This window comes from Triticum dicoccoides, chromosome 3B, assembly GCF_002162155.2.
Source record: "Triticum dicoccoides isolate Atlit2015 ecotype Zavitan chromosome 3B, WEW_v2.0, whole genome shotgun sequence".
Lineage (NCBI taxonomy): Eukaryota > Viridiplantae > Streptophyta > Magnoliopsida > Poales > Poaceae > Triticum > Triticum dicoccoides.
In genome coordinates, this window is record NC_041385.1 from 18849663 (window position 1) to 18876168 (window position 26506).

Genomic DNA, 26506 nt, shown 5'->3' on the forward strand with positions numbered 1-26506 from the left:
AGACGAAGATAGTGACATCGCCTCTTCTTGCTTCATGTAGGGTCACTAGACTCCGCGGGGTTCTCGCTGGTTCGTGTCCAGACACAGGCGCAGCAGAACGTTAACGTTACCGGATGCTCCGTGTGTTTCTCTTGGTTCAGGTGCCAGTCCCAGGTCTGGACATTGGCCATTATCCTCCGCTCGTCGCTGTTCAACGGCTGCCAAAATGTTGCCTATGTATTGTCCCCTAGGTTCGCCGCCAAGGTGGCGAGCGTGTCGTGCTCACAATCACCATGAGTATCGATGGGGACAAAGGGGATGCCGAAATTGACAGCAAGAAGGACGATGAAAGCGAAGCGATGACCTGGATACGGGTGAACCAAGAGGATGATGGGGTGGATGGTCATAATGGTGACTGAGGCAAGGTATACTTTGGTTGTTTGGGTGCTAGCTTGACAGCAGTTTACTAGTTGAAGGGTGTGAGACTTCATACATAAAATCTTGGTGGTCAGCCCGCCCGGCGGCCTCGAAGAAGCAGAAGATCGTCTCGCTCAGGTCGAACTGGAGACAAACTGCAAGAGTTTGTAGAGTGGACCATATGCAGGTACGTACTTTAAGTGGTATAACATGTTAGGAGGATTGTGCAGCGCAGTAGCATCTAGTAGAAACATGGTTGTCATTTATTATTCTCAAGAAATATCCATGTGTGCATCGGCGTAGTTTCAACATATTCTGGGTCATACTCGGTGCAAACAAAAATTCTAGTACTATCATGTGGGAGATGCCATGCTCATTTGCTAACTTTATTCATATACGATGCGTACATTTCCATTTGTTGATGGTCAGTCGCCTAGAAACGTGATTCATGGCATTTGATTTCGTCGAAAAACAAGGTCGGGTGTACAATTCGGAGGTGGAGGTTGATGGGTGCCAGTGGCTCGGCATAGGAGGGGCCCATCACAGAAGCATTATTTGACAAGGCGACACACGACAATTTCATCGAGCATGAGCGACGGTACTGATGGTTAGGCTGACGCAGGAGGGACAGTAGCGGGCAAACAAAGACGTTGGTGGAAATCCACTCATGCTAATTATTTTTCCTAGAAACTGATATGTGGGCAGGCCCATACATTTCAAACTTACATATGAGGTGAATTACGACTATCTGGCTCCACATACATTCATTCCACACAGGCAGCTACATTATGGATTGTGCAAGTTAACCAATCAGCTCTTTGCAGCCCTGAAGTTCGTCTCTTTAAACCACCTATGCCGCAGCGCGCCCCTCGCCGTGAGTCTCTTTTCAGGGTTGCATCGCAGAAGGCTGCTCAAGACCTCAAAACCAGCTTCTGAAAGTTGGGGGCGGCATCTTCTCCTAGCATCGGCAGGGCATGGGAACATGGAGCGCAAACTGCTATGCAATGACCATCCGCCGGGCAGCTGCCGCCCATCATAGCCCGGCCACTCTTTGATGTCTGCTGTACCAAGAAGGTCCAAAATCTCACTGAGGTGGTCCATGTCGGTCTTCCCATAGAAAGGGTGGTGACCAGCAAGTAGCTCAGCCATCATGACGCCAAGAGCCCAAGAGTCGATGCGCTCGTCGTAATTCGTGGACCCTAGGAGGAGCTCTGGTGCGCGGTAACCCCGTGTTCCGATGTGGTTTGAGTAGGGCGGCCCATCGGCCATGCTGCATGATAGCCCAAGGTCACGCTGTCGTCGACGAGCACGTTCCCTGGCTTAAGATCACGATGCATGAGACCTAGACGGTTCATCCTCCCCACACCGGTGAGGAGCTGCCTCATCATCACGCAGACCTCCATCTCGGTGTGTCTCCTCCCGAAACGGACGCGCTTCATGACGTGCCTGAGGGTCTGCCCGACGAACTCCATGGCGATAAAGGCCTCGCCGTCATGCTGGCCCGAGGCGCGCAGCTGCACGATGGACGGGTGGCCGCTGCACTTCTCCAAGGCGCTGACCTCTCCTGCAAAGGCGGAGAGGTAGCGGTCGCCGCTGTCGTCGTGGGCGTACTTGTTTGTGCAGAGGCACTTGATGGCGACGATCTCGCCGGTGTGGCGGTCCCTCGCCCGGTAAATCACACCGAAGCCCCCTGCACCGATCTCGTCGAGTCGCTGGAAGTGGCCACCAATTGCAGATTTTGAAGAGTCACCACCGGTGGCCGTGGTTCTTTGGCCCCATTCATCCCGTCTATCAACACGGTTGCGCACCGCCGGTGTGGCGGTGGCGACGTCGTTGCCTATGACTTCCGACCATCCCATTTTTTGTAACTAGGCAGCAACTCAACTCCAACTACTCTGACGATCTGAGGCGGGTTAGGCTCGCTTTTATAGCCAGCGGGCGGCTCTCGTTTATAGTATCCTGTTACTAATACGCGTGGCCCCGTTAATTAGTTTCCGCCTCGTACTCCTATTTCTATTCCGGTAAGAAACGTCGTTTGCTATTTTATATTGGGAAAGGAACACCGGTATGTTCCCGCTTTTACATCCTTTATGTACAACTCCATATTCTGAAAATCATAGCTTCCAAGATCGAACACTTCTAAACTTGGTGAAATACCTCTGTAGCACATCAATAAGTAATTGTATTGTTATTTTATTATTAATAAAAAACCAGGAGAAATGTAAATATACTTTTTTTTGTGAGAAGGCCAACGGCCATGTAGCAATTTTTAACCCTTAAAAATACTCTTATACAAAATAAAAATTACTACCCTTCGAAATATTTTTACACAAACTATTTGTCAAAGTTACATAATATTGGGTGCACCCTTTCTAAACATTGTAGAATTTTAATAGAGAAGTTGTCTCGAACACATGCATTTATCAGGCGAGCTTCACACTAATCGTGGCAGGTAAGAAAATTTTGACATACACAGATGTAAAGGGATGGGAATACATGCAAAAATCCTACAAATAAATTTAGACGATGGTCATGTATGAAATCGTGTTCTCCTAGATATTGTTAACGGATATATTTGGCACGTTCATATTTTTTAGATTAATGTAAAATATAAAGACATAAGGTTGCTGGTTCATACTAAAAAAAGAGGATATATTTCTGTCATTTCTTCATAAGGAAGATATATTTCTGTCAACAAACATATTTTATTTTATTTTATTTGGAATTTCACATGTCATATATTATACATTTGTCTGTCTGTCCCGATCTTTGATTCGATGCCGGTGTAGCTCAAAGGTGATAACGAACCAATTTCAGTAGTGCTCCAAGGTCTCAATCAGCTTCTATCTCTAATCCTTTAGAGGAGTGTTTCCATCTTTAGTTCTGGTACAACTATTATGAGAAATTATAAGACACTCTTGCTTACCTTCTAAGAGATAAGAGGATATAATCCAATCATACCACCAATTAATTAAATGCATATTTATCGATTAAAAAGTGGTGCGAATAACCATGATTGAAAAAACTTCTCACAAAGATGAAACCATCATTCATGTGCTTTTGATGTTGGAAGAAGCCCACAACTCATTTGCCCATTAGACTTTGATGTATGTGTCTATTAGAGTTAATTTTGGGGTCCCAATTTTTTTCCCAGTTTATCAATAATTTTTTATTTCAAACTCAGTGTAGCTTAATCGAACATGGAAATGAGGATAGTGCGAAAGCCAGACAATGTTGAGGCTTATCCTCCCAAAAAATCACTTGAAAAAGACCGATATATATGTTATGTGCTAACAAATTGAACTCCCTAAGACTCATAACTTGCATTTCTACCCATACAATTCATAAAGCCTAGCTAAAATCTTAATTGAAGCCAACAAATTTAGATTGATTTGCAAACACAAATTATGGCATCGTAATTGTGTTTAATGAAAATGCATCGAAGCCGTCGCATGCTCATTTGTGTGAGCGTTGTGCTAGTTGCAAACACAAGTTATGGCATCGTAATCGGCAAAGGTTGGAGGAAGCCGCATCATTGGGATGAAGGAGGCATGTTTGTCAAAATCCTCGCTTAGCCCGACGACGATGATGTTGATGAGCTGTGTGTCCCTGACGGGATCACCGAATTCGCGAAGCTCGTCGCCTATGGCCTTGACGTGCTGACAGAAAAGATTTAATGGGGCATCGCCTTGGGTCATGTTACGAAGCTCGGTGTGCAGAGCATTTTTCGACCGTCGATGTTGCTCTGAAAAAGTTGGTGAAGAGAGCCCTAGATATTGGCGGCCGTGGCGCCGTCGTGATCAAGCATGTTGAAGATCTCGGTGGTGATGCAGGTGTAGAACCACTGATTAATCGCGAGACCGTCTTTCACCCATTGAGGATCATTAGGGCGAGGAGGACTGTTGGCGGCGACATGAGAGCGGAAGTTGCAGCATCCCAGGTGTAGATCAAAGAGGTGGCGCCTATGATAATAGTTGTGGGCATCGAGGTCGAGGACGATGTGGATGAAAGGGCTGACAACGGATGGTGTTGGCGAGCGACATGGGTGCAACCAGAAGAGTAGTAGGAGGTCTTGGTGGTGCTAGGGAAAGAGTAGAGGAAAAGAGGCCGCTGTGGCGGCGGCTCTGGCGATGATAGCAGCCCGGCGCTCGAAGTAGCCGGGCGGCAACGGCGGTGGTGGGGTGGGCGGAGCCATACCCTAAACTCTAGGGTCGAAAAACAGATACCATGATAGATGGATAAAACTATTGCTTGTATTATTTTTGGAACAGGGTGCATGGCTACATATATTGGCACAAACCAACTTAGACTAGATATTACAAACCGACTTGGACTAGGAAACTTGGGATCCAAAGAATAGTCTAACATAAACTTCAGCTATGTAGCTCATCAGTGGATTGATTGACCATCATACAATGATGTGACAACTAATTGTCAGACGGATGGCAGTTCCGCCCGATGATTGGTTGGTGAAATAATTAAATTATTAACTTAGCCCATGCACGCGAGTGAAGTAGGTAGTACCTCATTTCCGGTTTAAAAGGCTTGCATGTATCTCTAATTTGACTAATAGACCAATTGTAATACAAGTTATATATCACAAAAAAATCATTACAAACATGAAATCATATACATTATAATGGTATAATTTTTGGACTATACAACTTATCTTATGTTGGTGAACTTATAGATCTAGGGATACCCGCAAGCCTTATAAACCGGAAAGATCATGACGTCCACATCCACTAGTGCCCAATAAGAGTTGGATCCGTGCCGCATTTACCACGAACACTATATACGTTCATCCCTCACTTCTCACAATATCAGAAAAACTACACAAGAATTCCATGTTCATCTTCTCCCTCTTACATGTTTCAATTGTCGGTTATATTGCATTTATGTGTACGAACTACACAAAAATCCATATGACATGTGCTGGATGGATGGCACGAGTGCCCTGGCAATGGATTGTGCATTCTCAACGGCGGTACATCCGAACCGACTGGAATAAATACATTTTATCATGTCCACGCCTTATTGAGCTAACCTCTAATAGGTCACCAGAGCTCCACTCTTTCAAATCTCACATGAACTTGTTGTAAGTGCACATGTTAAACCACGACTACAAGTTGTAGATACTTCCTACCACATACACCAATACTAATTTAAATGCAAGGGATAGATAAACAATTAGAAAATTAGTACAATCGATACCAATATGAGTGAAAATTTTCCTATTATCATCTTAGTACACAATTAGTACTATTGACAACATACAAAATTCCTTAGGGGCAACACGCACAAGAAAATAATTAGGGAGCCACTAACGACAACATGAGCATAATAGAGGAGTATGTAAAGGAACATTAAGTAATGAAAGTAAATGAATAAGGGCGTGCTGCTCATTTATTTTAATTCTTCTTTGTAAATAACAAATCCAATTTCAAATGCAAACCAGATTTATAATGGGAGGTCATAAAGGGACATAAACGGATTACTTTCTATAGTGTTCAGGAAATCACAACAAGACATATAGACCTATGCCAAGAGGATACAACAACTAATGTAGAGGGCGCGCATACGGCGATTAGTCTGGTTGGTGTACTTGCAGCTCGAGGACTAACTGCATAAACATATTATAGAGAAAAAATCAATATAACTTGATATTTGTAAAATATATTCAATACTGCCTTTTGTTATTTTCAGAAACAGAATTAGTTTGGATGTATGTTATAGCCAATATAAATATACATATTATCATCCTATATTACGTGATAATTAGAAATATTGGCAATGCACAAAACTTCTTTAAGGGTGATAATTAGAAAAATGACCGAGGAGTGAGTAGCCACCAACATGAGTGCCAACAGAGGAGTTTGTTACCAAGAACCGAATGTTTTTGGACATCTTGTTCATTTAGTTGTTATTTATACTGTTTTTATATAATAGGGAACCATGTGAGGAGTCCAAATAGAATAAAAAACCAGTATAGTCTTGCACAAAATGCAATACTTATGCCTACAATCCTTAATTGTTGCTACTTTTTTCGAGCCATAAGATTGCAATTAAATATTATGTGTACACATAAACAACTGAAAGAATAATATGTGTTTGAAGACATTTACTCAAATCTAGGATTCGATACCTAGTTAGTAGGTGATGAAATACCTACACCAATCATTTCTCCAATAATAGAAATGTTACCTATGACCAAAAGGGACATAAGGATATGTAGTTGGACAAATTGATGCATTGACATTAGTTAGTAGGATGTTTTGGACATTTCAATAGTTTCATTGCCTATTAGTGATAAGCATGCCAAACAAAAGCTTGTACGATGATTAACTTATTTATTAATGCACTTTGATGTTACGTTATTTCGGTTTGGCATAGCTCACTTATATGTCTCACATTTACCATATTTTATGGATTTGTTTTAACTTTCAAGAGTTTAATAATTGACATGGATTTCGGTCAAGTTTGCGGGATGGGTTATTAAGATTCACTAAGCAATGCAGTTCCATAAAACTATTTGAATCATGAGAAAATGAAGTGCTACAATTATATAACAATGTTCAAAGATTATATCATTCATAAAGCTTTTAATTGAAGCCAAAAATGTATATTGATTTGCAAAAAAAAATTATATGGGATCATGACTACTTTTAACAAAAAAATATGAGGAGCAGTGGGCGCACTGCTATTTTCGTCCAAAAAATATGAGGAGCAGACAGAGTAGCATGTCCTTCAGGCAGTAGCGATATCAACCTAAATATTTAAAGTAATGACTTGAAACAACTTAGATGGCCATCATTCAACCGACCACAATCCAAATATTGGAAGTCTGGGATTACATATAGTCTTTGAAGGCTGAACTACTCTTAACACATCCAGCAGTCAAAACCTGGATGGCTAATTGTATACCTATCGAGAAAGACAATGCACTACATCGAAGGAAATACACGTAGATACGGAGATATGTTAGCCCATATATGAGCTATCAAATATTTGGATTTGATATTTTTTTGATTTTTCTCAAAAGATTATTGATTGGAAGATTACACCAAGGGTATAACAGATATATGTACAATCTGTCTTACACAAATAAACAAACTAATTGACTGCAACGTTACTTATGCTATTGTTTATCCAAACCACAATTCGATACACTTCATGAAAAAAAAGTCCAAAGTGTGGGTGAAATAAAAATCGAAAGTGCACTTATCTTTATGCATTTTAGCTATATTTCAAACAATTTATGATGGGACCTAATATATTTTAGACAAAAAATATCAAATATACGACACGTTTAGTTCTTGTTGTGCAAATGCGTGAATCACCCTACTAGTTCTACCGGGTATTAATACTCACTTCAAGATATACTATGTGAGTGTTGTGGACAATGGAACTTGCAGGGAATGAATCAACCCGATGATTCGGGCACGCGAAAACTGAGCAACTTCTTGGAACTGCAAAGCCTCATGAGGCCGTGCCACCCGACAGCGAGCGCGGTCAGCCCTGCAGCAATGGTGAATACCCTCCACCCGGCAACCACGCACACGTAAGAAAGGAATACCGATGGCACAATGCACATGGCCATGAGCGCGGGCAGTGGCAGAGGCACATGGTAAGGGCGCTTCAGTGTTGGGTACTTGACTCGGAGCCAGAGGAAGGACGAGAACTCGAGCAGCGTGCCCATGCTATATAGGAAGTTCGATGTTGCAATAATGTTGTCAAAACCGAGGAAGGAGACGACGATGGTGATAGCGGTTGATGCAGTGATTGCAACCCATGGGGTTCCGGTGCGAGTGGCATGACTGTCGAAGACGGATGGGAGGAGGCCTAGGTCCGCCATGCCGTGGAGCTGGAATGCAGGATGCAGCACTGCTCATTTGGGCGTCGAACATGCCAATGGAGGAGATTACTGCTCCTGCGCCGGTCCAGTACTTGAGCCATGGTCCCCCGATAACGCATGTTTAGACACAACAAAATTATGAAATAACTTAAAAGGCCGATTGTAACATGCACTCGCTAGATTCAACCTAGCTTGATTGTAGCACAAGCATGGTATGCCTATGACTTTTTTCTTGAGTATTGACCGTCAGTATTGAGCTAACTGCGTCTATTTTGTTCTTTTTGTTGGCTTTACCAGTTTTTCATACAGTTTTGCTAGAACTCATCTAGATGAGATATAATTTGGTCTCATTCATCTTTTACAGCCATTGGATGTGATGCTATAAGATGCGTGCGTGCTGACGCGGGTTGTATCTGTTCTTGTTTTCAAAGTGAATGAGACCAAATTATATCTCATCTAGATGAGTTCTAGGTACTCCCTTTTTCATATGTGCACTTCATAGCAATTATAGCAGCTCTAGCAGTTCCATGGCCCATAGGCAAGTCACAATCCCATCTTTATCATCTTCTTACATCTCCTAGTCCACCGGTCCATCTAATTATTCCATGCGACGCCTGAACTATTCTTTATTCTCCTTCTTACCAACTTGTGATATAATCATTTGTCCATCACTGTCAGCCACCACTAATTTGCCAACCGTATTCAGATCAGGTGTGCTTTATATGATGATATACTAGAGAATACCCCGGCGTTGCTGCCGGAATCAACTGAAATATATTCCAGTAATTTGATTGTATAAAACATCCATAGTTGAATTAATAACATATGAACTGAAACTAGAAATCAGTAATATATCTTATAGTATATTATTATTATTGTGTAGCAGAAAAACATTTTGAATATAAAGTGGCATAATATAATGGAAGAAATTTTCCCTACATGCTTACTGGACCTTTGATGATGTGGGATCTATGCATGAGATCAACTAATAATGAATAACTTTTCCTTATGTATGTTGTCGTGGATCTTTGACGAGGTGACATATGTGCATGTTAAGATAATAGTGGTTGTGGGAATGAACTATTTAGGTATATATTGGATTTCTACCCAGCTTTTTTGGAGCTAAAATGAAATATGAAAACATAGCCTAGGCATTATGGTGATGTGTCGTAGATTTTAGAACTAACAATATCACTCTATGTTCTACAGTGAGCTGTCTTTCTCAGTGAGGGCAAGATGCTATAGATGTCTTAATTTGTTCAACAATTATTGTCTACTATAGGGCCTACCGTACCGAGTGAATAGGACCCCGCCCACCGTCTCTCAGATTGCCACCAGACAATTAGTCAGTCAAGTAGAGATATACTCCCTCCGTTTTAAAATAGATGACTCAACTTTGTACTAATTCCTCCGTTCCAAAATAAATGACTCAACTTTGTACTAACTAAAGCTGAGTCATCGATTTTGGAACGGAGGAAATATATATATCATCATCATCATGACACACCTCTTTTACTGATTTCAGTTCCCAGGTGACCACGTGGTACCTTAATTATCGCGATAATTGTACGTAAGGTCGTAAGCATCAGCCAAGTAGCCGTTCACCCATGCATCCGGTGACGCGTCCGTAGCGCCGGTCGCGGCCATGAGCGGCAGCAGGTAGCTGACGGCAATGAGAACAACCGCAGCCGCAAGCGCCCGCGGGAACGTCCGCTCCGGCCGCTCCACCTCGCCGGCCATGGTGCTCGCGCTGTCCCAGTAGTTGAGGTTCCAGAACAGCGTGTTGAAGAACAGCCTCCAGCCTTTCTTCCTCCCCTTCACCTGCTTCGCCCACCGACGCGGCCTTACCTTGGGCAGAGCCATGGCCGTCATTAGCACGAACGGGGCTAGGGGGGCTATCCCCAGTGCGGTCGCGCCCCACCCGACGACGCTCAGGCCTGCATAGTTCAGCAAGGAGAGGAGAAGCGTCATGCCGACCACCGTGCCCTTGCGCGCCCTGCCGGGTCTCGCGACCACCGGCACCACGCCACCGAGGTAGTCAGCCACGAGAGCCGGGTAGGCAGCGATGTTGATGACGATGCTGAGGTACTTCCATGTGCCGAGGAGCGAGCCCGCCAGCGGGCCGAAGGCGTGGTCTGCCCAGAGGACGAAGCCGCCGTTCCCCGGGAACGCGGCGGCGAGCTCGGCGGTGACGAGCGATTCCGGGACGCCCCACGCCAAGGGGAACACGAGGAAGCCCAGTAGAGTGAACAGCGGCCCGGCGGCGCGGACTGCCTGCTCGGAGCCGTACGGGCCGCCTGCCACCTCGAAATAGATCAGGAACACGAGCGGAATCATGGTGATCCTGCGCTGGTGGTTGGACTCCGACGGCGTCGAGCCACCGCCTTGTTGCGCGACGGTGGCATGCAGCTGAGGATGTTCTTGTTGTTCCTGACTCTGTGTCGGTGATGATTGCTTGGCCATTAGGATTTCTTGATTCATGGTGAGTTTACTCGCTAGCGTGTCGAGGAACAAGCTAGGCAGCTGAGTGCACGTGCCGATCATTGGTGTGGACATTGTGCTACTCCCTCCGTTCCGAAATAATTGTCTTTCTAGAGATTTCAACAAGTGACTACATACGGAGCAAAATGAGTGAATCTACACTCTAAAACATGTCTACATACATCCGTTTGTTGTAGTTCATGTGAGATGGCTAGAAAGACAATTATTTGGGAACGAAGGAAGTATATAACTTGTGGAGCTGAAACGGATATCTAAGAAACACCACAAAAATAATATCTAGCTGAGCTATCTTTTCATTAGTACTAGTAGTACTACTCTTTAGTTTGTTTAAATTCATGGTTTTATGCGTGTCCACATTATGTGATAGTAAACAATATTGTTCTATAGCAAATAAAATAGCACCTTCAAGATGGAAAACCCTTTTATGCATTTTCATTTTGGGGATGATTATTATGACATTCTCAAAAATATCATATTAGCGATGATAATAAACCCATACATAGAATTACATTTACGCTTGAGTTGTTTTTCAGTATTGTTATGAGGTTGTATCATTACTAGTGGTTTGGATGCCACCCTGTGGCACCGCTTATGAGAAAGTTGTGCGCACTTTTCATTTAAAGAAATACATGGGGTCCTCGCCACCATCTAAAAAAATATCTCAGAAAAAAAGTCCTCACCTCCATCTTAAAAAAAAAGTAAAAAAAGAAATTACCACCACGGCCTACCAGCGAGGGACACCGTTTAAAAAAGAATACATGTCCTCACCTCCATCTAAAAAGGCAAAAGAGTATTTTAAAAAATTCCTCACCTCCATCTATTTTTTCCGAAAAGCCTTCTCACTGTGGCCAACCAGTTTGCGCCACATGGTGTAGCTGGTTGGCCACCCTTACGGCGACGCTTAATGGGTTTAATAATGTGACCACGTTACCAGTCAGTTTCACACTCATTGATATTATGAATATATAGTTCAAAATCTATAAGTTGGTATTATAAATATTTAGCTAAAAATCTATCAGTTGTGGCGTTGATAAAATTTCTGCTCCTGCGCAATGGATTAGACGTTCCATCGAATGGAATAGATAAATATATATCATATCTTATTGTATTAAGCTATTCTTGTCAATAGGTAGAGAAAACCAAAGTAGAAAGAATTTTTATTGTATTAAGCTATTATGTGAGTTGTCAGAAAACATTCTAATCAGCTGATTTCTCCCCCTTCGTACCCGTTGTTCCGTAGCCACCTTCACCAAAAGAAAATTCTAATAGTTTTGTTCCAGATTTAGGGAATTGCAGAGAATTAATTTCTCTAAATTTCCAAGTATGTGTGCCCCCGTATATAATGAGCAAGCAAGTGATATAACCACGAATAAATAAGCTAGTGATACAAATGGACCAAGCACTCGGAGGCGAAGGCTCTGAAACTAATAGAGCCTTTTTTTTACATAAAATGGTGTCGATGGCAAACACTCAGGATGACGGGCATGAGGGTTTTCAATTCCTTCTATTCAGCATCTGCGTGAGGATCTGGCTCCTAACGAGGAGGAGCTATCGAACGGTAGATGGACCATTCGGTTTCCCCGGTTAAGGTAACTCACAAGCGTAGGTATACGGAATTCTGATCATCTGTTGTAGTTGGAGGAATTAGTTTAAAAAATGTTCCACAAATAAAAGGTGTGTTTTGGGATAACAAGGGTCTTCGTGACTTGGCAAAGCACCATTAATGGCAGACCATAAGTTATACCTTGTCTAACTTTCTTTTTGAGGGGAAGGCCTTCATGGCTGCTTTATTAACTCATAATAAACTTACATCGTTTGCTAAGGCATTCAGAAACCAGATAGCGCCCAATTTTGAGCTTCGTTTTTGGCATCACCTTTCTGGCGGCCTTGATTTTACAATTGCCTCGTAGTCTAAGGGGCCGCCCAACCAAAGCTAAGGCATGCTTCCCTTCTGGAGCTTGTTCTGATATGTCGTGCAGAATCTTGAACATGTTGGTGGGTGGAGATTTTAACATTATCCACTCACATGATGAAAAATACATAATAAGTATGATCCTAGGTGGCTTTTATCTTCAATGCAATCATTAATTGAAAGCATGCACCTAAGAGAAATTGTTCGCCTAGGTCGGCAGTTTACTTTCTTCAAGGTCGGCAATTTACTTGGGCTAATAGCTTTGGTCTAGGACACTCCGAGAACATATTCTTATAGTGCAGTATCCAAAGGCACGCAGACACTTGGACTCAACTAACCCAATAAATTGTATCTTACCTATATATGTTTCATCTTGATAATAGTACATCCCACTTTTAATAAGATATGTGACTATGTGTTGGATTGCATGTAGAGATGGCTTCTCAGATAAGAGATGATTTCATATCCTGCCTGCCCAAAGCTCAATCGTTTCACATCCTACCACCCCTCGAGCAGGCTCCTACTTTGTTCGACTGCCCTCAAACAAACCCCCAGCTGTAGCATTACGATGTGTCGGCCTTCCTGCAACGTAGCTCCTTCCATATCTCCTCCTTCCACCATTTCACGTCATCCTCCTTCCTCCTGCACCAACCCTCCTTCCTCCGGCATTGGCCCTCCTTCCTCCCTCTTCCATCCCCCTCCCCCCGCCCCCCTCCCGCGTCAGTCTTCCTGCTATATTTTGTTTCATTTTTTCTGATTTTATGTGTGGACTGAATAGCACTAGTAGAAAACAGGGCTTTCTTCCTGGACAGATAAGAGCATTAATCCCGGTTCTCTTACGGACCGGGGCCAATGGGTGCATCAGTCCTGGTTCATGAGGCTAGGGCGCTGGCCGGGCCTCGGCAGGTACCGGTCTCGGTTCATCTGGCCCCTTTAGTCCCGGTTCCAGACACGAACCGGGACTAAAGGGCCTCGCTCCTTGCGCAACCCCTATAGTCCCGGTTGGTAGCTGGAACAAGGACTAAAGGTCAGTCTTCTGTCCCGGTTCTAGCCACCAACCGGGACTAAAGAGATGCCTATATATATGCTTGCCCATGCCTGCTCACTCCTCCATTTTTTGGTCAGCCGGCGTGTGGGAGGTGTGCTGCTCTCTGTTCTCACCTCCTATGCATATGAGGTGTTCGATGAAATGCCAGAGCCACACTTAAGCTTTCTCCTCTCCAAGCTCGACCTCCAAGCTACATTTTCCTCAAGATTGGTGTAGGTTTGGCGGTGCACCAACTAGACAAGTGTTCTAAAAGGTTAGCAACTCCGTCGTTTCATCTCTCACTTCTAGTTTAGCTCATTTCAAATGCTCTAGAAGTAGAGTGGTTTGTGGATTTTAGTGGAGGAGTGTGTGTGGGAATTCTTTTGATTTAGATGCACAATTTGTGCTGCTATTAACTTCTTAGAGTCTGCACATGTGTAGGGTGTCGTCCCCGTCCCCGTCCTCACCATCGTCGATCGCCCACGCCGATCTCGCCGCCGGCACCACCGTGGTGAGCCTCTTGTTCTTATCTTCTTTCTAAAAGAAAAAAAAATACTTACTTGTATGATTTAGATAGATACTTGTATAATTTTCTTACTTTTTATTATTATTATATAGTGCCATGGTTTTGGTATCTGCCTCCGTTGGCCCTCTGGAATCCTGAACACACTGGACGAACACGGGGCACATCAGGTTCCGTTCCGTGGGTGCATGGGTTTCCCCGACAGCGGTGGTTATAGAAGCCGAGAGAGAAAGAAGAAAGAGGAAGCAAGTGAAATGCGGAAGATCAATGCAAGATTAGCGAAACTAGAGGAACTTGAGAGCCAGCGAGCTACCGGCCAACCATCTCAGTGGCACGAAGATCCTTCATTCGACACTGCCCCCGAAGCTACCCCACTATCTCAGCAGAGAAGCGGTGTGGCTTCCACGGAGCTTGTTCAGCCTGATATCACGGCTCCTTGCTACCCCGTGGATAGTGTCACGGAGAATGAACATTGTGTGCTAATGGAGAAATACCGTAACCTGACCTTGAAGGTGGCGGTCGGCTCTGTCTTACCTCCTCAAGCTGAGGGAACTTTCCATTGTCGTCCGATTCCACATGGCCTTGCTATTGTCGGGGTGGATAAAATAATGGAGGGATTTGAGGGGCCATGCCCAACGACACACCCCATTCGAGCTTAACAACAGAGCGTGTGCACGCATCATGCGGAGGAGCAAGACGCCATGGACGTGAAAATGCATGCGAGTCCGTGGCCTTGAGAAGAGACGCGAGGTAAAAAAAACATAACAGGGTATCCTATTTTTCTCATCCAAACAAGGAACTGTATATACTTATCTTAACCGAAAAAGTGGTGAAAACCGGTTTTGCTAAAAATCATCCTAAAAACACGCTTTCCCAAATCTCTCATCTAATCTCTTCATCCAAACAACCACTTATAAGGAGGTCCAACTCCTTCTCCACTAGCGGGTTTGGACTAAACTTTCCACTACACATAGTGCCAATTAAACCCACATGGGCCCTTAGAGATTTTCAGAAATTGTTAGATGGGCCTAAAGCCCATTCCATATTTCAACAAGTGTTGGACAGGGTGAAAACTTGTTCTTTCTCTGGGCAGATTGGCGGCGGTGACGTTCATCCCTTCTTAAAGGCGTCGTTAAGATTGTCATTACATGTCGTGTTGCTTTAGGGAAAATTTTGATTTTTGGATTGGGTGTTGGCGGGCCTAATGGCCTTCCGTTGTCATAACCTTCCTGAAGACACCGTCTTAATGCTCATGGTTAATCATAGAAACTGCTCTGCGGATGATAAACTGGTTGCACGATGCTAATCCAGCCGTCTGCTCGGCTTTCATGATTCGCATGGACGCACTGATATGTTGTGTCGGGCACAAATCGTCCACTGTGGATCATGTGCATCTCAATGCTCTTCGTTATATGCAGCTTCATCTCTTCGTTGTGGCGTGTACACCTATCCAACGAGGTAGCAGCAGCCCGTATCAATTGCATGCGTGCATCCATGCTTTGCTGGTTTTCAAAATTAAATTCTTGTTTGCTAGGAACAGTGATCGAGAACAAATGTAGCTGCTTCCTCGGTAATGTTGGTGAGTTAATATCTATTGGAAGTCGAAACAAAAGGCCCATCCAACTTCCGGAGTAACTACTATCCCTAGTTACAGCGACTACTCTACGTAACTCTCTATATATATTGGGGATTGACGTTGCCAGTACAGTATCTCTTCTTTTGGGTGAAGTACAGCAGGCGCCGATGGAGGATACAAGCAACTCCAATAAGAGGAAAGGAGATGGCGAGCAGCTGCAGGGAAGAACGAGCGGTTGCAAGAGGCAGAATGTGAGCACGGTGATGGAGATATTCGACTGCACCGTCTGCTCCAAGCCCCTCAGGCCTCCCATTTTCCAGGTATGCACTACGTGATTCAATTCACTGGTTGGACAACCTACATGTCAACATCCGATTAAGAAGAAGCTTAAACACTTTTCTGCCTCTCTATACATTGCAGTGTTCCAAGGGAAACTCCATCTGCGGGGATTGCCAGGAGAGGCTTCCGTTATTAGAAGGGATCGGCGTCCAGCGCAGCTACATCATGGAGCGTGTCGTCGACAACATCTTCGTTTCCTGCAAGCACGGATGCTCCATGACAATCGCTTACTACCAGAAGGAAAAGCATGAGAGGCAGTGCCCTTGCGGCCCGTGCTTGTGCCCGGTCTCCGGCTGTGGCTTCGTCGCGTCAACCACGGTGCTCCTGGACCATCTTGCCACTGTGCACACGTTGCCAACAACACCGATGGAGTTATTCCAGCCTTTCCAAGTCCCGGTGCAGCCGGGCTCCCGAGTTCTCAAAACCAAATACAACCGCCTCTTCCTGCTCAAGATGGAGGCGCTGGAGTCCTACGGCCATGGCGTCTCACTCGTCTGCGTGCAGCCAGAAACTCCGGGAGGAAATGTCCGAATCACCGTGGGTTTCTCGTGCGCACCAGGACATAATCAGGAGTCAAAGTGGGAAATGGGGCCCGATGGGGTACCAACGGAATGCTTGTGTATCGTGCCTCGTAAAGAAACCGATATCGTGGCCACCATCACAATAGAGAGGGAGGACTATGACGAAGACTAAGGCTATGACTGCAAGGAGTATGATGATTTATATGTTTTCTCAATTTGATGTGTGCGTAAGATTTTTGTTTCAAGATGTGTGAAGATATGTTTGTTCATGTTTTGCAGCTCCACCAGTTCTCCAATAAACAATCCCCAATAAGGTGTTATTTGGCTGTCCAAACAAAAAAAATCTGGTTATTGGGGGCTGCTTTTGCAGATCGCCAAATAAACCATCCCCGACAAGGTGTTATTGGTTTTTGAATTCTACGTCCCATCATCCGATGGCCTTGATCTTGATGCCCTGACCCGATGGCCTTGATGCCCATCTTGCAGGTGCCAAGCAAGTCCATCTTAACATATGTTAGGTGTCCATCTTGATGTAGGTTCCAAGCGCATTTAGGTACAAACTAAAGCGCCCTTGGAAGCCGATGATTCTGCCACCCGCTGCAAGGAGCACAAACGGCGCACCCTCCTCCTCCTCCCCGTATGACCCGAAAGTTTGCTGGCTGCTAACGAAAGTGAGTGATCTCACAATAAATAAGTCGTCGCACTCACCTGCCACAACCAGCGTGTGCAGCTGGTGGACATGGGTGGAAACGTCGTAAGGGAGCTCATGACAGATCAGTTTTCCCGTGTTCTCCCGAGCAGCAACGGTCTTGTATTCACGATCAACGACTAGGACGGTGATGCCAAATTGATGGACCTTGCCACGGGGAAGATCGTGGTCTTCGCCTGCCTGTCGGGTCCAACGACGATAAGGTCTACAGTCCTCGTATGTGGTCCCAGTCCCACCACCCTGTCGGGTGCGCACAAGGTGGTTTGCCTCCGATATAAGACTTGTGAAATCCTCACTTTAGAAGATGGCGCGGGGTGGAGGATGACACAGCCACCCCCACTTTGTGTCAACCAGTTTTGCCGTCCGGTGGTGATTGATGGCGTATTATATGCTCTAGCATCATCAACACAATCAACAGGTGAAAACACAGACATGGTTATCTGCTTTGACCTTGCGAGCGAGGAGTGGAACAAGGTGATCAAAGGCCCCCCGAAGGTGGGTTTTCGGATGGGGTGGTTCGACCAGATAGGCGAGCTCACCGGCACGTTATGCCTGGTTCAATCAGAATTGAGCATTGCTCATGGATACGCCCACATATGGAGCCTGAACAACTCCGGCAAGAGCAACTGGGACTGGGGCAAAGCATACACTATCCCAATGGCATTTCTACACAAATATATTCCCATGCCATTGACGGTGATGCAGGATGGCAAGTTATTGTTTTACTGCTTATGTACTCAAACAAAAACAACAACGAGACTGAAAGTCTATGATCCCCTTGACGGTAAGTGCATAGATGCAGGTAAGACTCTCGACCAGCAAGGTGGTAGATTTCATTTTTGTAACTTGGATTTGGGGGATTTCATCTCCGCCAATAAATAATGCCCTGAATCCTCTTTCTGTACTGTGAACTTGTTGGAGTATTTGAAGGCGTGATAGACAAAGAGTTAGGTAAACAGAAGCAGGCCAGCAACGACACTCAATATATGTCAGTTACGAATTGGATTAACTAGAAGGATCATCCGTCATGTGGCATTGACAAGAGTACACATCTTTTTGCTCTAGCTTAGATCTTGGTTGTAGTTAATTTTACTATTGTCAGCCATGACCATTTCGTAATAATAACAGACAACACAACTAAAATTTCGTCTCGCATAATTTACCTTGTAAACCAGAGAGTGAGAAAGTAAAAGCATGCATGTAAAGAAGCCGCCAACCAGTAGTATTCACTTTCAGTTATGTATATATTTTTCTTCTGCAATGTTCTCATGGGTCTGAAATCTGAGGTTGTGTTTCTCATCAATACTTTGCCTATTTAGGATCCATGGTCGTGTGAAATTGTTTTCTGTTTACATTCTTGATTGTTTACACGGTGAGTTTGAGGACGTGAAACTTGTCAGGCCGCATGTCTATGCTAGCATTTCTTCTCTTCAAAATCAGAATCCGAAAGCAACTCCTAGTGCTTAACTTTTTAGGACGATCTCAATCAATGATAACGCATAAGTAATTATTTTTTTGAGCAACCCGCATCAAGTAATTATGTCTACCATTGAGATCGGGTTGCTTGAGACAGAGAGATCAGTGGAAAACTCAGGGAGAAGTGACAACGGGTTCCCCTAGAACTCAAAATCAATATGTTGAATTTGTGCACCTCTTTGACATATCTGCCACAACACATGTATACATCAAAACGCAGACCACCATGGCAATAGAGAAACATCATACAACAGGTACAAAGCCACAGAATTCAAAGTACACTCAACGTACAGGAGTACTTATCTATACTTTTGTCACTAGAGCAGGAACAAAACAGCTACTTATAAGATGATAGCAATTTGACGACTTCTATTAGGTGCCATCGCACCTCTCACGGATGGCGAAACAGCGGCCGCAGTCGATCAATATAGTTGCAGCTCTTGGCACAACATCGGCAAGTTTCCACTAACATGCCTGCGTGGCAACTCTCCCTTCACAGTCCCATCAACGATGGAGCTCGTGGTTCTCATCACTTGCACCAGTTCTACAAGCTGTATATAGAAAATTCAGACATGTCATTATTTTTGCTTATAATCAAGGAAAAATCGTGTTCTTTGTCACAGAGCACTAGATTGATGAGAAAGACCAAGCTGTTAAGATGCATCATATGCTACTTCATTACCTTCTCCATGAGTTCATCCGATATGCGATTAAGGAACTATATCTCACTTTCTCGAGCAGATTTTTCAGAGCCTCCTTGAGCAAAAGATGCATCATTACCAACAGACAAAGCTTGCAGAGCATGTTCCAGCTTCTGCGTATGTGTATCTGAACTTTTCAGCCACCTTGTATGCAAGTTGCATAGTGAAATAGCCCTTGCACAGTACGAAATTGCATCTTCAAGCATGGACCTCAACTCAACACAAAACATATGCGGAAGTTTCTGAGGCTGAGTTAAGGAGTTTCTGAGGCCGAGTTACCAACGACGTTCCTCTGTGAGCTTTGCTATGGTGCCTACTTTTTCTCCCTTGCCCTTCAGGTGGTGTTTGTGTACGTGGGAGATGAGGGTCTCAGTTGAGCTGCTTGTCTGGTCTTGGGCTTTAGGTGTCAGTTACTGCGGGGTTCGGATTGGCTTCTCCATCCATCCTCCCCTTTCGTCTTTGTCTCTCTTCTAGTGTTTGGCTCTTGTCTTGGGTGCCACGTCTGTTTTTTTTCCTTTGCACCTCGTGCATTCACATGTACTTGTACTGATTACCCAGTCACCTTTCGAGTTGCAATATAACAAGCGGTGGGGTTTATCCCCCCGTCAGTCTCGAAAAAAAAGCCAATGTCTACAACAAACATTATCTAAACTCGCATTTCCTTTACTCATACCAAATGTCTACAATTTGGGTTAGTCATTTTTTTTTCTTCTTTTGGATCAACCAATTGATTCCTTGGTTGCTCTCCATCGATACACGTGCATGCTGACCATACTGCACGGCTGTAAATTGAACGGCACTTCATATACAATGTCCGTATTCAAGATGTTTTGGAGTTTGCAACCAACAACGTACAGCGGCGTTCATTTTGTTCGGTTGTTTGCCTGTTGCCGAGGGGAACAAAGAAGGCGATCTCGTTCCTCCACTAGGAGCGCTTCCTTCCGCCGCTGCCCTCCGGCGGCTCCCCTCCGCCAACGATCTCGGCCGTCGGTGATGAGCGGGGGTCACCGGATCCGCACGTGCGGATTGTTTTTGGCTTTAGTAGCTTAAGTTGGCGGCGAAGGTGGCACTGAATAAATATTCTTTAGATCCTATCCCGACGTGGCGATCGATCTACGGTTGGGGATGGATCACCAATTGTAGCTGAGAAACCAAAAGAGCTCATGGTTCAGTGTTGAAGCGCCTCAGAAAAATCTTCTTACGTTCGTACTTGGAGGAATGCAAGGAGGCGAAGTTGAGAAAGTGTAAAGGGGAAAGGGAGAGGAGAGGTACGCGGTGAGGCAGCGATGACTCGAGAAAAAACAGTTATTCGTCACGGTGCTCTCGTCTCTGAACTTATTTAAAGTTTTTTTTTGTAGCTGAGTAGAGTCCTTATAGTTGTTGTGTTTTAATAGTTGACTACATGTTGTAATCTCCTCTTGTATAGTGAACAGTACTCCAGGATAGATTTTTCATAACTATTATTTTTAAACGAGTTGTTAAACAACCATTCAAGGGCATGCACTTTGACACATGTATTGATGCTCCCTTAGTCTACTATTGATATATTTGTAATGTATTTTCATTGTGCTTAGATCAGTTGAAATGTGGATTGCGCTTGTATGATTATAGTATATTCCAATTGCAACGCACGGGCAATTTTCTAGTCAAAGCATAATGTTCAAATGTGATTATTGTAATGAGTGAACATCCGTTATGCATAACTAAGATGTAGATCGCAAACACAAACTCACACAATCTATAATAAAATAAAACATTCTCACTAGCAAGGTTAAAAGAGATGGAAACTAAGCAATACGACATGGAGGATGGAGGGCCTATCCGTAGACTGGCATATGACATCATCCATATGGGGTAGAAACATCCATGGCCACCTACTCCAATTGCATATAGGCTGCCGTGGACGACGATAGGTGCTCCAGCCGTTGTAGAGTAGACCGCAAATTGATCTAACGTGTACAATGGAAGATAACCTGCATGGAGGATGATTTTTTATCGTTAAACACCAATATTTCAACATAGCCATAGCGACCATGACAAGGTTTATGTTCCCACCCATATGAGCAAACTGAACTTGCATGGTATACAATAATGAGCATACATGATGGCAACCCTGCCGTTGGATATAGTTAGACAAAGTTGAATTACTGGCCTTGTAGTGCATGCAAAAGTGCAATGAAAGAAGAGCTGCTTGATTGTCTCATCATGGTGAAAAAAGAAGATCACTTCTTGCTTTCCCTGCCAATTGTGGGAAATCATGTTGTCCTAAATCAGGGCAACACCTCGGCACATATATCACTTGAAGATCTTGACTTTCAATAGCACCTTTGATTCGCAAGTTTATTATTATTATTATTATTATTATTATTATTATTATTATTATTATTATTCACTGAAACCTCATCGTGCGTGAGTGCCTAGTAGATAGAGGTTATATAAACACCCTACTCTGTGTCGGATTCCATCTGAACTCGTCCAGGCCTTGCCTTTGGTGGACCGAATCCAAGCAACCCAAAGGATGTTGGGAGGACGCAAGGCTAGGGCCAACCAAATAACACCTAAAAGAACCTTAGACAGAGACTTACTCAGAACCTGTGAAATGGTGCAAGTGAAGCAATCATACTGAGAACCATGCCATAGTTTTCCCAAAGAGTAATGTTTCCCAGCCACTTATATCCTTCGGGAATTGGATCTCAGAGCCATCCATGATCACAAACGAGCCAAATTGGTAGAGATGTTTCTTTCCCGCCACTAGGCCTTCCTAAAATATGACTCACCAGGTTTCAAATTTGCATGGGACAAAATTTTTGGGCTCAGATACTTTTTATGCAATAGGGTTCGTCAAATCCATTCCTCGGTTAGAAGCTGATCATCATTTACTAACTAAGGCACCAACCATGACCTGGAGGTCATGTATACCAAGGCCCCCGATTTTTTGATCGGCAAACTACATTTCATTTGGCCAATCTATATTTTTTTTCCTTTCTATCACTGAGAAAAATATGGACCGAAAGTAATCAAGCCTTTGTAGCAGACCCTTTGGCAGTTGAAAAAACGAGATCATATGAAGAATCATGTTTGTGACAAATCTTCACTAAACCGAGACCAACTTGCCTTTCCAACTACTCTATTGTATCTTTAACCCCTCTCGACATATTTCCAGTTTGCATTGCAAAGTCATCGATAGTACCGGAAAGAAAATTGGCCTTGTAATTGTTTGCTTCTGCGAAACAAAAGGTGCACATAGAATGGTTAGCTATGACAAAAACCTACGATCAACAAAATATCACAAAACCAACGATCAATAAAAACAGAAGGTACACATCTATTGACTTAATTGACTATAGAACCAGGACCTGCGGAAACGTTCCACGAACATGCGTGGACAACACCAGCGTTAGGTGTGGCCGTGTCACCCTCGGTTCTCTTCATGTCTCCTAAATCGTACATGGACAACACTAGCGTTAGGAGCCGAGACGCATGCATGCTGAAGACAAGGAAGATAATGTACTCTGACTGACAATCATTGACTGACCCGCAAACAAGACTCTACTCTAGACTCACCGGCCCGCGTAGCTCGTTTTATATTCGTAGTACTGGAGAAGAGATCATGGACCTTCTGCGGCTAAGTTCCACGAACTCGGACAACACTAGCGTTAGTATCCGCCGGTCCGCATCGAGACGCGTGCATGATCTGTGTAAAAGCCAAGGGAAGACATGTACTCTCTTCATTTTATAATAATTGTCGCTCAAACAGATATCTCTAGCATCTGGATACATCTGTTTGAGCAATGGATGGATCAGAGGCAGTACTAGAGTGTAGGGTCTAAAATGTCTTATACTCCCTTTGCCTGAAAAAGTTTGTCCCTCAAATGAGTGCTAGATACATCCATTTGAGGGACAAATTTAGGACAAAGGCTTCGGACAAAAGGGAGTATTAGTTTACATAGGGATTGACTACTTCTGATATGGTTTCTGACTGACCCGACTGTGAGTCTCTGAGTGACCAACTGCCCAACAAAATATATAATAGTATCAATCAACTAGCTAATATTCTGTTATCAATCACCTTGCTTATGAAGTCGTTGAGCCGTCGCCATGCAAACAGAGCTTATATGAGTTGAACTTGAGAAGAGACCGGCAGCCACAAAGGAGATTTCCAACAGTGGCTATAGCTAGTAGCTTAGTTCTGCTCTACACATCCATCAAAACATACTGGCAGCATGCCTGCAACTAGTGCACCACTAGTACGAGAGCAGCCATGGCTAGCGTGTTTCTGTATGGCGATGGCGTTGTTTTGCTCTACTGCATCCGAAGCGGCGGCGCGGTCGTGTAGCTGCTGCGAGGAAGAGATGAAGAAGAGGGACGACATCGTCTACTACAGCTTCCCATCTTTCAATCGAAGTATGATGATGGGAGGCGCCGGCTTGGCGTTTCAAAAGGATGCACATATAATGGGTCCAATCCTCCAGCTGACTCCAACTAGCTCTGGCTTCCTGATCAACAGGACCGGATCTGTTCTCCTGTTGTCTCCGGTCACGCTGTGGCGCGTCGACTCCCTCGGGGTGAGGCACGACGCCTCCTTCAACACCTCCTTCGACATGATCATCTTCAGGGCAAACACTAATACATGTGGCGAGGGCTTTGCTTTTGTCATCGCCTCCTCCCTAGACGGCCCTCCACCGGGCAGCCATGGTGGCTTCCTCGGCCTCACAAACACCACCTCCAAGTCTACCTCCAGCAGCTTCATCGCCGTCGAGTTCGACACGGTCAAGCAGTGGTATGACCCCGATGACAACCACGTCGGCCTCAACATCGGCAGCGTCGTCTCCGACGTCGCCGTGCCGCTCTCCTCGGTCCCGCCTGGCAACCTTACGCTCGCGCCAGTCAGGACGGATGTAGATTCGTCATACACTGTGTGGATAGTATACAACGGCGTGGGGCACCACATATGGGTATACATGGCTCCACGGGGCCAGGAGCAACCAGAGCGCGCCGTCCTGGACGCGCCGCTCAACATCAGCAGCCATCTCCCACAGAAAGCCTACATTGGTTTCTCGGCGTCGACGGGACAGGACACCTACGAGCTGCACTCTATCCTCAGCTGGAACTTGACGCTTGAGAAGCTCCCCCGCAACTACCGTCACGGCAAGACTTGGAAGGTGATACTCCCTTCAGTCACTGGTACGGTGGCTGTAACTGTTGGCATGATCGCTGCCGCAACCTTCTTCTTCCACTCGAGGTATAAGGCCCTCAAGATGGAGCTGAAGTTGTCCGAGGCTCTCCGGCGGCTTCCAGGTACGCCCAGGGAGTTCAAGTACGCCACCGTGAGGAAGGCCACCAACAACTTCGACCAGGCAAGGAAGCTAGGCGCAGGAGGCTTTGGCGCCGTGTACAGGGGAACACTGCGCTCTACGGTGCCAGGACGACCAAGTCACGCGTCGACATCGATGTAGCAGTGAAGAAGTTCACGCGTAATGATGACCGCTGCTACGACGACTTCCTGGCTGAGGTTCATGTCATCAACCGTCTGCGTCACCGAAACATCGTGCCGCTTGTAGGTACGGAAGTTCCTCGCCAACCACTCAATCATTATTCAGTTTTAGTTTTGCTAGAACTCATCTAGATGAGATATAATTTGGTCTCATTCACCTCTTATTTGCCATCATATATTTTTGTGTTTTTTTCTAACCATTACTATTTTTAGGTTGGTGTTATCAGAAAGGTTAACTCCTGCTCATCTACGAGTACATGCCAAATGGCAGCCTGGACCAGCACTTGTTTCGCGCGCGCAAAACCCCGCAGCAGCTCGACACCCTCCTAGGATGGAATACCCGCTACGCCATCATCATGGATGTTGCCGCAGGGCTCCACTACGTCCACCACGAGCATGAGCACATGGTGCTCCATCGTGACATCAAGGCGAGCAACATCATGCTCGACTCTTCCTTCCGTGGCCGCCTCGGTGACTTCGGCCTAGCCCGCATCATCACTTGCTTGAACAAGAACTCCTACACGGATATCGGTGTCGCGGGGACTTGGGGCTTCATAGCGCCGGAGTACTCGATGAGCCGCAAGGCCACACGCAAGACCGACATTTACGCGTATGGGGTGCTGATCCTTGAGGTTGTCACCGGAAAGCGGGCACTCAATGGCTACCATGAGTCCTTCCAACTGCTGACCGACTGGGTCTGGACAGCTCACCGGGAGGGGAGACTCGTCGAAGCCGTGGACGACGAGGTGGTTGGAAAGTTTGACGATGATGATGTGAGTCGCTTGCTGCTTCTTGGGTTAGCGTGCACCAACCCCAACCCGTCGGACCGCCCGAGCATGGCAGAGGTGGTGCAGATCATTGCCAAATCCACGCCCTTGCCGGACGTCCCACTAGAGAAACCAACCTTCGTGTGGCCGCCAGAAGGCGGCTGGATCCCCTTGGAATTTGATGAACCAACGATGATCACAAGCACACAATGGGAGGATGGCTCGTCGGTGAGCAGCGGTGATGCCCTGGGGGCGACAACAACCTAGCGACACAGTGCCATCACCTTTATTTCGTATGTGTTAAAGATTATGTGTTATTTCCCTAAAGAAAAGAGTGTGTATATGTACTTTTCACCCATTTCTCTACTATACTTCCTTGGTTCACAAGTATAAAATATTTGGATATTTCAATATGGACGAGAACGGACTGAAATGGGTGAACAAACACTATAAAACATGTCTCAAAAAGTAAAAAAAAACATATTATATTTATGAACAGAGGGAGTAGATATCATCCATCTATCGTCCATCCTATTCCTACCTAGCTAAGGCTATGTAAAATATGAGATGATACTTCCTAAAAGATCTTAATACCTGCAACAGAGGGTGATTCCTGTAGGTGCTTAACTGCTTTAAAACCTACGGTGGTTACAGACGGAACCCCACAAGCACCGGTTGGCATCGAAGCAAAAGTTAGCTTATGCTGCC

General features: G+C 44.9%; 1 protein-coding gene and 3 pseudogenes across 1 annotated transcript; 2 read left to right on the forward strand and 2 right to left on the reverse strand.

Moving 5' to 3' along the window:
• Nucleotides 1-1206: 1206 nt before the first annotated feature.
• Nucleotides 1207-2255, reverse strand: LOC119280546 (annotated as a pseudogene).
• Nucleotides 2256-7742: 5487 nt separating this feature from the next.
• Nucleotides 7743-10744, reverse strand: LOC119280547 (annotated as a pseudogene).
• Nucleotides 10745-15958: 5214 nt separating this feature from the next.
• Nucleotides 15959-16823, forward strand: LOC119274183 (putative E3 ubiquitin-protein ligase SINA-like 6). The gene is made up of 2 exons (XM_037554853.1): nt 15959-16111; nt 16212-16823. The coding sequence occupies exons 1-2, from the start codon at nt 15959-15961 to the stop codon at nt 16821-16823; spliced, it is 765 nt and encodes a 254-aa protein (XP_037410750.1).
• Nucleotides 16824-23760: 6937 nt separating this feature from the next.
• Nucleotides 23761-26113, forward strand: LOC119280548 (annotated as a pseudogene).
• The last annotated feature ends 393 nt before the right edge of the window (nt 26114-26506 follow it).